At 39.8% G+C, this 13525-nt stretch overlaps 1 protein-coding gene across 4 annotated transcripts in view; it reads left to right on the forward strand.

Moving 5' to 3' along the window:
- Positions 1-13525, forward strand: part of LOC143029265 (choline-phosphate cytidylyltransferase A-like) — an 81904-nt gene that overhangs the window by 24178 nt on the left and 44201 nt on the right. For all 4 annotated transcript variants that reach the window (XM_076191976.1, XM_076191975.1, XM_076191977.1 and 1 more), the window contains exon 2: positions 9460-9685. In XM_076191976.1, coding sequence (XP_076048091.1) covers positions 9460-9685 — 226 coding nt within the window. The remainder of the gene's footprint in view (positions 1-9459; positions 9686-13525) is intronic.

Genomic DNA, 13525 nt, shown 5'->3' on the forward strand with positions numbered 1-13525 from the left:
ACAAGACTTGGAGAAATTAAGACAAGAGGGAGTTGAATACACTGAGGAAATGGAAATGGCGGAAATTATGAACAAACATTTTAAATCAGTGTTTACAAGGGAGAACATACAACCTGAAGAGAACGAATGGAAAGAGAAAGTACCCCCTATGGAAGAAATAGAAGTAACAAAGAATGAAGTATTAACAAACTTGAGTAATCTTGATGTCAGAGAATCGCATGGACCAGATGAAATAGCAAACTGGGTACTGAAAGAATGCAGGAATGAACTGGCAGACAAAATACATAGCATACTAAACAGTTCCTTGAAAGAAGGAAAAGTTCCAGAAGATTGGAAAAAAGCAAATATAGTACCTATATATAAAGGAGGAAATAAAGAAGAACCTACCAACTATAGACCAGTCTCTCTAACAAGTACAATAGCAAAAATTTGTGAAAGAATTATCAAAAGTAGATGGGTAAAATATTTAGAAAAAAAACAGTGTTAAATCCAAGGCAATTTGGATTCAGACAAGGACGATCATGCGTCACCAATTTAATATGTTTCTATTCAAGGCTAATAGATATAATACAAGAAAGAGATGGATGGGCGGACTGTGCATTTTTAGATCTAAAGAAAGCTTTTGACAAAGTACCACATAAGAAGTTGCTTAAGAAATTAGAAACTGAAGGAGGAATACAGGGCAAACTACTAAATTGGATGGAAAACTTTTTGCAAGAAAGAAAAATGAGAGTAGTGATAAGAAACCAGCACTCAAAATGGGATGAAGTAATAAGCGGTGTTCCGCAGGGAACAGTTCTGGCCCCAATAATGTTTGCTATATATATTAATAATATGGATGAAGGAATTGAAAGCTATATGAGCTTCTTTGCAGATGATGCAAAACTACTGAAAAGAGTGAAAACTGAAGAAGATTGTGAATCACTACAGAGAGATCTAAATAAAGTACAGGAATGGAGTAGGAAGTGGGAGATGGAGTTCAATACAAAAAAGTGTAGTATAATGGAATTTGGAAAAAGCAAAAACAGAATAACAGGAGCATATAAATTGGGAGAAGAAGGAATAAAAAAAGTAGAAACTGAAAAGGACCTGGGAGTCATTGTTATGAATAGTATGTCACCTGAGAAACATATAGATAAGATTTTTGGAGAAACTTATAATTTAATAAGAACAATCAAAATTGCATTTACATACCTGGATGAAGAAATGGTGAAGAAAATCCTAATCACCCTGATAAGACCAAGATTGGAATATGCAGCAACGATATGGTCACCAAGTACAAAAAAATGTATAAAAAATCTTGAAAGAATACAAAGAGCAATTACAAAATTGGCACCAACACTCTCAAAACTATCATATGAAGAGAGACTAGAAAAACTTGAACTACAGACACTAGAGCAAAGAAGAGAGAGAGGAGATTTGATAGCTATTTACAGAATCATGAAAGGCATAGAAATTACTGATAGAGAGAATCTGATAAAATGGGATGACAGAAATACAAGAGGACACGGAAAGAAAATATAAAAAGACAGCTATAGAAGAGATTTGAAAAAGAACAGGTTTCCTCACAGAGTAATAGACAGTTGGAACAAATTAGATGAGAAAGTGGTGTGTGCAAAAACAATACATGAATTTAAAAATAGTTTAGATAAAATGAGATATGAAGACGGGACCCCATCAGCATAGCTGCCCTTCCCGTAAAATACAACTAGGTAAATACAACTAGGTAAATACACCATCTGGGCTATTGGCTGCATGTTATTATGGGGTTAAAAGCTGCTAAGTAGCATGCAGCAGATACTTTTAGGGTCTATATGGGGCACTTGTACGTACCAGAGCTACTCATAATTTTGTCTGTAGTAAAGGAAATCTCTATTCATAGAGAAATGATGATACTTTATTATACTGCGTTATGCTCTCTCCCCACTCTTGTTACTGTCCTGTACTATTTCTCTGAATATTCATTTTCTCATTTCACCAAACCCTGTGGTGGGGGGAAAAGAATACTACTATTTCCACTTGAGTTGTATAAGGAGACAAAAACTGGATGTGGATAGGACTAGGCATCCTTCTCCTTGTAGCCCCAAAATAAACATTCCTAAAAAAAAGTAAAGGCATAAGAGGTTCTGGGATGAATTTTCTAACCAGTACCCGAAGGTTTGGATCTTTTGATGTATGTGGATGTGGTACAGATGACAGTAATAGGGAAGAGATAGGCAGTATGTTTGTGAGAAGAAAGATGGATGTGTTGGCACTGAGTTAAAGGAAGTTGAAAGGGAGGGGCGAGTTTGAATTTGGGAGTGTAGTTGGGAGGATCTTAGGAGTGAAGAGAGGATAAGGGAGAGAAAAGATGGCCATACTAGTAAGTGGACAGATAGGTAAACATGTGGAGTGGAAGATTTCTTCAAGGTTAATGTGGATGAAGATGAAACTTGGAAGGGGCATGTGGGTTTTTGGAAGTGCATATGGGCCTGGTAATGAGAAGAGTGTAGAGAAAAGAGAGGCTTTTTGGATAGATTTAAATGAGTGCATAGAGGGTTTAGGGAGAAATGTCAATGTAGTGGTATTGGGAGACCTTAATACTAGGGTAGGAAGTGAACCAGTAGATAGAGTGGTTGGGAAGTGTGGAGTTCCAGGAAAAATCATAGTGGAGAGTTGATGGTAGAGATGTGTCTAGAGAGTTGATGATAGCAAATATATTGTTTAAGAAGAAAGTCAAGTATAAGTACACATGGGAGAGGATGGTGGATGGAAGGGTGGTAGAGCATTAATGGACTATAGTGGAAATTAGGAGAATAGTAGGAAGAGTTAAGGATGTACATGTTCAAAGGGGAGAGTGGGGAATATCAGATAAAAAAAATTTGTGGAAGGTAAATTGAGAGTGGAGGATAGAGGGAGAAAGAGGAAAAGGACAGAAGGTAGGGAGGTGCTTAAATGATAAAGAAAAAGAGAAGGAGTACAAGAAGTTGAGAGAGGAGTGGGAGTGATTGAAAGATAGAGTAGAACTAGGAGTGGAGGAGGAATGAGGATGGTTCAAGGAGGGAGTCACAAGGTGTCCAAAGATGGTGTGTGGGACAAGGAGGATGGGAGGAAATAGAAGGAAGGGTAGTGAGTTGTGGGATGAGGAAGTTAAGAAGGTTGTAGAAGAGAAGCGAGCATTCATAGATTGGTTACAAAATAGGATGAGAGAATCAAGTGAGAGATACAAAGAAAAGAGAAGTAAGACATAAGATAAAGGAGGCAAAGAGGAGAGCAGATGTGAAATAAGGTAAGATTATGACCGAAATTGTTTGAAAAAAAAAAAAAGATGTTTTGGAAAGAAATTAAGAGAAGAGGTGAATCAAATAGAGAAGAAAAGGTAAAAGGTGCAGATGGAGAGATGATAATGGAAGAGACAGCAGTAAGAGGAAGATAGGCACATCGCACGTCTGGCAGCATTAGCTGCCCGACGTGCGATGTTGCGTCATAATAATCGCATTATAAGAAATAAAGTCAGTGCTCAATCATTCGTTCTCTTTCACCCGTGTATTTTGATAACCATAGAAAACTGATGAAGCCAGTTTAGAGAGAATGAAAATTATGTAGGTACGACTACAATAGATATAATCAAGATGGCGATGTCGGCAACATCGAGTACCCACTTGCTCCTCATGCCGCCTATGTAGGCGTCACCGTATGGAAGTGGTTAATGTGGATGAAGGTGAAACTGGCGATGTTGGCAACATCGAGTACCCACTTGCTCCTCATGCCGCCTACGTAGGCGTCACCGTATGGAAGTGGTTAATGTGGATGAAGATGAAACTGGGAAAGGAGGTGTGGGTTTTTGGAAGTGCATATGGGCCTGGTAATGAGAAGAGTGTAGAGAAAAGAGAGGCTTTTTGGATAGATTTAAATGAGTTGATAGAGGGATTAGGGAGAAATGTCAATGTAGTGGTATTGGGAGATCTTAATGCAAGGGTAGGAAGTGAACCAGTAGATGGATTGGTTGGGAAGTGTGGAGTACCAGGATAAAGGGATAGTGGAGAGTTGATGGTGATGTGTCTAGAGAGTTGATGATAGCAAACATAATGTTTAGGAAGAAAGTCAAACATAAGTACACATGGGAGAGGATGGTGGATGGAAGGGTGGTAGAGCATTAATGGACTATAGTGTAAACCAGGAGAATAGTAGGAAGAGTTAAGGATGTACATGTTCAAAGGGGAGAGTGGGGAATATCAGATTTTTTTTTTTTTTGTGGAAGGTAAATTGAGAGTGGAGGATAGAGGGAGAAAGAGGAAAAGGACAGAAGGTAGGGAGGTGCTTAAATGATAAAGAAAAAGAGAAGGAGTACAAGAAGTTGAGAGAGGAGTGGGAGTGAGTGAAAGATAGAGTAGAACTAGGAGTGGAGGAGGAATGAGGATGGTTCAAGGAGGGAGTCACAAGGTGTCCAAAGATGGTGTGTGGGACAAGGAGGATGGGAGGAAATAGAAGGAAGGGGAGTGAGTTGTGGGATGAGGAAGTTAAGAAGGTTGTAGAAGAGAAGCGAGCATTCAGAGATTGGCTACAAAATAGGATGAGAGAATCAAGTGAGAGATACAAAGAAAAGAGAAGTAAGACATAAGATAAAGGAGGCAAAGAGGAGAGCAGATGTGAAATAAGGTAAGATTATGACCGAAATTTTTTGAAAAAAAAAAAAAAATATATATGTTTTGGAAAGAAATTAAGAGAGGTGAATCAAATAGAGAAGAAAAGGTAAAAGGTGCAGATGGAGAGATGATAATGGAAGAGACAGCAGTAAGAGGAAGATAGGCACATCGCACGTCTGGCAGCATTAGCTGCCCGACGTTCGATGTTGCGTCATAATAATCGCATTATAAGAAATAAAGTCAGTGCTCAATCATTCGTTCTCTTTCACCCGTGTATTTTGATAACCATAGAAAACTGATGAAGCCAGTTTAGAGAGAATGAAAATTATGTAGGTACGACTACAATAGATATAATCAAGATGGCGATGTCGGCAACATCGAGTACCCACTTGCTCCTCATGCCGCCTATGTAGGCGTCACCGTATGGAAGTGGTTAATGTGGATGAAGATGAAACTGGCGATGTCGGCAACATCGAGTACCCACTTGCTCCTCATGCCGCCTACGTAGGCGTCACCGTATGGAAGTGGTTAATGTGGATGAAGATGAAACTGGGAAAGGAGGTGTGGGTTTTTGGAAGTGCATATGGGCCTGGTAATGAGAAGAGTGTAGAGAAAAGAGAGGCTTTTTGGATAGATTTAAATGAGTGCATAGAGGGTTTAGGGAGAAATGTCAATGTAGTGGTATTGGGAGACCTTAATACTAGGGTAGGAAGTGAACCAGTAGATAGAGTGGTTGGGAAGTGTGGAGTTCCAGGAAAAATCATAGTGGAGAGTTGATGGTAGAGATGTGTCTAGAGAGTTGATGATAGCAAATATATTGTTTAAGAAGAAAGTCAAGTATAAGTACACATGGGAGAGGGTGGTGGATGGAAGGGTGGTAAAGCATTAATGGACTATATAATGGTAACCAGGAGAATAGTAGGAAAAGTCAAGGATGTACATGTTCAAAGGGGAGAGAGTGGGGAATATCAGATCATTTTTTTTGTGGAAGGTAAATTGAGAGTGGAGGATAGAGGGAGAAAGAGGAAAAGGACAGAAGGTAGGGAGGTGCTTAAATGATAAAGAAAAAGAGAAGGAGTACAAGAAGTTGAGAGAGGAGTGGGAGTGAGTGAAAGATAGAGTAGAACTAGGAGTGGAGAAGGAATGAGGATGGTTCAAGGAGGGAGTCACAAGGTGTCCAAAGATGGTGTGTGGGACAAGGAGGATGGGAGGAAATAGAAGGAAGGGTAGTGAGTTGTGGGATGAGGAAGTTAAGAAGGTTGTAGAAGAGAAGCGAGCATTCATAGATTGGTTACAAAATAGGATGAGAGAATCAAGTGAGAGATACAAAGAAAAGAGAAGTAAGACATAAGATAAAGGAGGCAAAGAGGAGAGCAGATTATGACCGAAATTTTTTGAAAAAAAAAAAAAAAGATGTTTTGGAAAGAAATTAAGAGAAGAGGTGAATCAAATAGAGAAGAAAAGGTAAAAGGTGCAGATGGAGAGATGATAATGGAAGAGACAGCAGTAAGAGGAAGATAGGCACATCGCACGTCTGGCAGCATTAGCTGCCCGACGTGCGATGTTGCGTCATAATAATCGCATTATAAGAAATAAAGTCAGTGCTCAATCATTCGTTCTCTTTCACCCGTGTATTTTGATAACCATAGAAAACTGATGAAGCCAGTTTAGAGAGAATGAAAATTATGTAGGTACGACTACAATAGATATAATCAAGATGGCGATGTCGGCAACATCGAGTACCCACTTGCTCCTCATGCCGCCTATGTAGGCGTCACCGTATGGAAGTGGTTAATGTGGATGAAGATGAAACTGGCGATGTCGGCAACATCGAGTACCCACTTGCTCCTCATGCCGCCTACGTAGGCGTCACCGTATGGAAGTGGTTAATGTGGATGAAGATGAAACTGGGAAAGGAGGTGTGGGTTTTTGGAAGTGCATATGGGCCTGGTAATGAGAAGAGTGTAGAGAAAAGAGAGGCTTTTTGGATAGATTTAAATGAGTGCATAGAGGGTTTAGGGAGAAATGTCAATGTAGTGGTATTGGGAGACCTTAATACTAGGGTAGGAAGTGAACCAGTAGATAGAATGGTTGGGAAGTGTGGAGTTCCAGGAAAAATCATAGTGGAGAGTTGATGGTAGAGATGTGTCTAGAGAGTTGATGATAGCAAATATATTGTTTAAGAAGAAAGTCAAGTATAAGTACACATGGGAGAGGGTGGTGGATGGAAGGGTGGTAAAGCATTAATGGACTATATAGTGGTAACCAGGAGAATAGTAGGAAAAGTCAAGGATGTACATGTTCAAAGGGAAGAGAGTGGGGAATATCAGATCATTTTTTTTGTGGAAGGTAAATTGAGAGTGGAGGATAGAGGGAGAAAGAGGAAAAGGACAGAAGGTAGGGAGGTGCTTAAATGATAAAGAAAAAGAGAAGGAGTACAAGAAGTTGAGAGAGGAGTGGGAGTGAGTGAAAGATAGAGTAGAACTAGGAGTGGAGGAGGAATGAGGATGGTTCAAGGAGGGAGTCACAAGGTGTCCAAAGATGGTGTGTGGGACAAGGAGGATGGGAGGAAATAGAAGGAAGGGTAGTGAGTTGTGGGATGAGGAAGTTAAGAAGGTTGTAGAAGAGAAGCGAGCATTCATAGATTGGTTACAAAATAGGATGAGAGAATCAAGTGAGAGATACAAAGAAAAGAGAAGTAAGACAAGATAAAGGAGGCAAAGAGGAGAGCAGATGTGAAATAAGGTAAGATTATGACCGGAAAAAAAAAAAAAAAAAAATGTTTTGGAAAGAAATTAAGAGAAGAGGTGAATCAAATAGAGAAGAAAAGGTAAAAGGTGCAGATGGAGAGATGATAATGGAAGAGACAGCAGTAAGAGGAAGATAGGCAAAGTATTTTAGGGAGTTGCTAAATGTGAAGGATAGGGAGGGAAAGGTAGTTGCGGTGGGAAGTGCTAAGAAAATGAGTGATAAATGAGGAAAATGGAGGAGAAATAAGGAAAGATGAAGTGAAGGCAGTTGTTAAGAAGATGAAATCAGGTAAGGCACCTGGGTTGGATGGGTATCATGCAGAATGTCTAAAAAAAGGAAGTACATTGATGGTGGACTGGCTGGTGAGTTTATTTAATGTTTGTTTAAGAGAGGGTAGAGTGCCAGAGGACTGGAGGAGTGCCTGTATAGTTCCACTTTGCAAGGGAGGAGGAGGCAAGTGTGGGTTTGGTGGTTTTGGAGGGATCAGTTTGTTGAGTGTGGTTGGGAAGGCGTATGGGAGGGTCTTGATTGGGGGAGAAGTGGAGGGAGTGGTTGGTGAGAAGCAGTGTGGGTTTGGGACAAGTGGGGCTTGCGTGGATCGGGTTTTTGTGGTGAGACAGATATGTGAAAGAGCTCTAGGAAAAGCTAAGGGTGTTTTTTTGTGCCTTTATGGATATGGAGAAGGCTTGTGACAGGGTGGACAGGGGCATTGTGGGAGGTGTTGCAGATGTGTGCGATGGGAGGAGGGCTTTTGGAAGTGGTCAAGAGTTTTTGCGAGAGTGGTGGAGCTTGTGTTGGAGTCGGAAGTGGGAAGAGTGAGTGGTTTGGGGTTGGGGGTGGGACTTCACCAGGGATGTGTTATGTCACCTTGGCTGTCCAATTTATACATGGATGGGGTGGTGTGAGAAGTGAAAGCAAGGGTTAGAGGTTGGTTGAAGAAGGTGGAGAGGGGTGGGAGATGGGCCAGTTGTTGTTTGCTGATGTTGCTGCACTTATGGCAGGATAAGGGGAGAGATTTGGGAGGTTGGTGACAGAGTTTGGGAAGGTATGTGGGGGAAGGAAGTTGAAGATAAATGTGAGTAAAAGTAAGGTGATGAGATGTACAAGGGGAGAAAGTGGCATCAGACTGGAAGCGAGTATTAAGGGAGGGAGATTGGAGGAAGTGTTGGTTTTAGATGCTTGCGTGCAAATGTGGTGGGAAAAGGAGGAGTGGAGGTGGAGGTATAATGTAGATTGAGGGAACGAGAAGTGGACTTTTGGGAATGGATGCTAAGAGGAGATTGTATGAAGGAGTGGTTGCGCCAACAGCATTGTGTGGGGCAGAGGCATGGAGCATGAGAGAGGAAGAGAGGAGTTTGAATGTGTTTGAAATGAGGTGCCTGAGAAGTATGGTAGGGGTTACTAGGCTGGAAAGAGTGAGAGGCAAGGTGAAGAGGAGAGTCGGGTGGAAGGGGAGTTTCGATATGGGGTTGATGAAAGAGTGTTGGGGGGGGTTTGGACACATGGAAAGAATAAGTGTAAGGGGATAGAAAAATCAAAGCATATAACCAGCTTACACCCATTTCATACTTGTCCAATAACCAATTCATTGCCTCTCTCATCTCGGCACTTTATTAATGAAGGACCAATCCTGGCCCCCACTACACTGCTTGGGTCTGAGGCAACACAACAAGACAACAGCACTTACACAGTAGAGCCTGACATCAGAAACTGGTTTACCCCCTCATTGATATTTATATCTACCTTGATAAAATGAAATCAAGAATTTACACAGTAGACTGAATTTTTTATTTACTTTGACTTGATTAATATGGGATGGAATATTTTATTCTTGTCTATAGTTTCAAAGATCATCACAACACAGTATAATTCTTATGTTCACATCATGGAAAGGTCCTAATTTGATATGAAATGAATGAATATATTTTGGAATTGGACATTTACCACGTGTGTGAGTACCTGCACGTTTCCTGAGAGTTGATGAATTTATAGTGAATTTAACATTCAGGAACTTCGACAGTAATGATGCTGTAATACCCTTATAAATGTACTTAATCTCTCTCTCTGTTTTTTCTTTTTACAGACTGTCTTCAAACCAGCTTGCTTTAGTGATGATTCAGAAGCTATAGCTGAAAGAGAGGCCTGTGATTATAACTTGAGAATTAAATATGAAACTGCAAAAGCTGGATTAGCACCAAGACTTGTACGTGTATATGCAGATGGAATTTACGATTTGTTTCATCAAGGTCATGCAAGACAGTTGATGCAAGCCAAAAATGTTTTCCCTAACGTATATTTGATTGTAGGAGGTAAGGTTTGATAAATGAATATGAATGAAATATGTAATGTAAGAAACTGATAATTTTGTATGAAATCTGTTTTGATGGAGTGAGCTTGAAGGTTTGATAAATGAATATGAATGAAATATGTAATGTAAGAAACTGATAATTTTGTTTGAAATCTGTTTTGATGGAGTGAGTCAAGCTCCATATAGATAAGATGGAGGTAAACACTTGAAGTCTGAAGAACTATAAACAACTATAGTGATATAAAGAAGTATAGTTATATTGTATAAATTGTTGAGGTTATGGGAAACGGATTTCCATAATTTGAAGAATCCGTGAATGCATGCAGGAGATATAGACAATGTATTTACCTAATGTATACAGTAAAGGAGCAATGTTCATGGGGTCACATCTTTTACTCTTCAATTTATCGTACCCAGCTTCAAATTCATGTATGGTTCCAACTTGGTCTGTTTTCTTAACCACTTCAATACAAGTCAAATTCTCGTGCACAGCATCAGCTGCCATATGTATGATGCATCACACTACTTTCATTATAAAATATAAAGTCACTGCTTTATTACTTGTTCTCTTTTACTCTGAGTAATAATAAACAGAAAACGTGATCCAACCAGTTCACAGAATCTCGGGGTAACTCGTGTACAATTACAAAAAAATATATGTAATCAAGACACCAACACCAGCATCGTCGTGTGCCCACTTGTGCCTTATAATGCTGCAGTGAGTTCTGCATAAAAAAAAAAAAAAAAACACAATTCCAACACTTGATCAAACTTTGATGAATCCTGTCCCATTGCCCTATATTAAAACATTGTTAATAATAATGAAAGCAATATGAAGAAATTGACGATAATAATAATAATGATAGTACTATTATTGCTAATAACGATGGTAATAGTAATAACATTAATGGTAAATAATAATAATAATGATAACAATAATATGAATTATAATGGTATAATAAGAGTAAAAACAAAACGGTGATGATAATAATATTAATAACAAGTTATAAGAATAATAGTAACAGAAATAATAGAATAATAGTAATGATAATAATGATGATAATAGTATACATATACCAGTAGCTTTTTTGCCCTTGCAAGGGAGGTAGCCATAAAACAAAGGCATAAAATCCATTCCCACCCATTCCATCCCCACATACTCTACTCCCATTCACACCCCTCCCTCCCTCTTATCTTAGCTCCTGGATGACAGGTCATCCTTGCATCTTGCCCACTGGCCTGGGTCAGAAGCAGTGTCACAAGACAGCACATCCATTGCAAGGCCGCTTCATTTAATCGGTGACCCCCCTCTCTGTTCCCTCGTGCGGAAAAAGAGAAAATGGGGAGCAATCCCCTCGGGTCATGTCAATTTATTTTTCACACATACTCCCTCACCCCCCATTCCCCACCCACTCCCATGCATCACAGCATCATCCATACACAACCCTTCTCCATTCACCCCTATCTTCTCTCTTCTCCCATCCTTCCTCAAGAAATATTCCCCTCTTTCCCAATGCCCCCTTTACCCCATCCATCCATCTCATCCTTGGTTGCCCCTTCATGTTCACTCCTTCCACCTCTGCCTTCCACACCTCTTTTACTAATTTTTCTTCACTCATTCTTTTCATGTGTCCAAACCATCCCAATACTCTTTCATCAACCCTATCTCCCAACTCCCTTTCCACCCCCATTCTCTTCATCTCCCCATTTCTCACTCTATCCAGCCTAGTAACTTCAATCATACTTCTCAGGCACCTCATCTCAAAAAGAAACTAAAAAAGGATAGTTATAGAAGAGATATGAAAAAGAATAGTTTCCCACACAGAGTGGTAGATATCTGGAACAAAATGGATGAAGCAACAGTGTGTGCAAAAACTATACAAGAATCTAAGAACAGACCAGATGTTGAAAGATACAAAGACAGGTTACTATGAGCATAGCTCTCTTGCCATATAATACAACTAGGTAAATACATTCAAACTTCTCTCTTCCTCACTTATGTTCCATGTTTCTGCCCCATACAGTTCTCGGTACAATCACTCCATACTATCTCCTCTTAGCCTTCATTCCCGAATGTCTATTTCTCCTTACACTTTTTAATCCCCCAAGGCATTCACTTGCTTCTCTCAATCTACATTCTACCTCCATCTCCACTCCCTTTCCCGCCACATTCACACCCAAATATCTAAAACTATCCACTTCCTCCAGTCTCTCTTCCTTAATACTCACTACCAGTTTGCTGCCACATTCTCCCCTTGTACATCTCATCACCTTACATTTACCCACATTTATTATCAACTTCTACTTTTGCACACCTTCCCTAACTCTGTCACTTCCGTAACCCCTCCTCTGATCCTGCCACAAGCACAATGTCATCAGCAAACAACTGGCTTATCTCCCACTTTTCTCCATTCTTTAACCATTTCCAATCCTCGACCCATTACCCTTGCATTTACCTCTTGCACCACACCACCCATGCATAAATTCAACAGCCAAGGTGACATAACATGTCCCTGGCGAAGTCCCACCTTTACTTAAAATCACTCATTCTCTCCATTTCTGATTCTAGCACAGGCTGTACTACTCTTGTAAAAACTCTTGACTGCTTGTAACAGCTTTCCTTCTATCCCATATATCAGTAATACCTCCCACAGTGCCTTTCTGTCTACCCTGTCATAAGGCTTTTCCAAACCCATAAAGGCCTTTAAAACACCCTTACCTTTTACCAGAGTTTTCTTACATATCTGCCTTATCACAAAAATCTGATCTATACAACCCCTACCTGTACTAAACCCACACTGTTCCTCATCAATTACTCCCTCTGTTCCTCTCCTAATTCTCTCAATCAAAACCCCCCATAAGCTTTCCCAACTACACTCAACAAACTTGTCCCCCTTTCCCTTGTAAAGTGGAACTATACAGGCACTCCTCCAGTCCTTTGGCACTCTACCCTGTTTTAAACAAACATTAAACAACCTCACCAGCCATTCCACCACCACTGTACCCCTCTTTTTGTCTGCAGGACAACCATCCATCCCAGGTGCCTTACCTGCTCTCATCATCTTAACAACTGCCCTCACCTCATCTTTCCTTATTTCTTCTCCATTTTCCTCTCTCATCACTGTCATTTCCTTAGGACTTCCCACTGCAACTACCTTTCCCTCCCTATCCTCCCTCATATTTAGCAACTCCCTAAAATACTCTGCCCACCTTCCTCTTACTATCTCTTCCATTATCATCTTTCCATCTGCACATTTTACCTTTTTTCTGTACAAGAAAGGGATGGATGGCCTGATTGTGCTTTCATAGACTTACAAAAAGCAAACTAGACAATGTGAGATACAAAGACAGTACACCATGAGCATAGCTCCCCTTCCTGTAAAATACAATTAGGTAAATACAACTAGGTAAATACACATACAGTTTTCCATATATATATATATATATATATATATATTATATATATATATATATATATATATATATATATATATATATATATATGAAAAACTCATCACATCTGTTGGAGTGTTTGTTGACATTTGTCTGAGGGCAACCATATTAGATTTTGTGTGGTTCAGTGAACAGACACTGGATGGCAGAGTTGTTGAGCTGCTATGTGTAGTGCTGGGTCCCCAGTGTAAAGGAAGAGGTGATTGGAGTAAGATTGGTCTAATAACATCCTTGTGGTCTTCCTTAGTTTGTTCTCATGACCTAATTTTAATTCAGGTATTTGTCATTTTATGCAATATATGTTTTTTTCCATCATGCAATTAGAAAACAACACAAAAAAAAGGGAAATGAAGTGGATTTCCTTGGGAATCCCCTGGAGTAGGATAGA

Source organism: Oratosquilla oratoria, chromosome 10 (assembly GCF_046742065.1).
Source record: "Oratosquilla oratoria isolate Oo_2021 chromosome 10, ASM4674206v1, whole genome shotgun sequence".
NCBI classification, from domain to species: Eukaryota; Metazoa; Arthropoda; class Malacostraca; order Stomatopoda; family Squillidae; genus Oratosquilla; species Oratosquilla oratoria.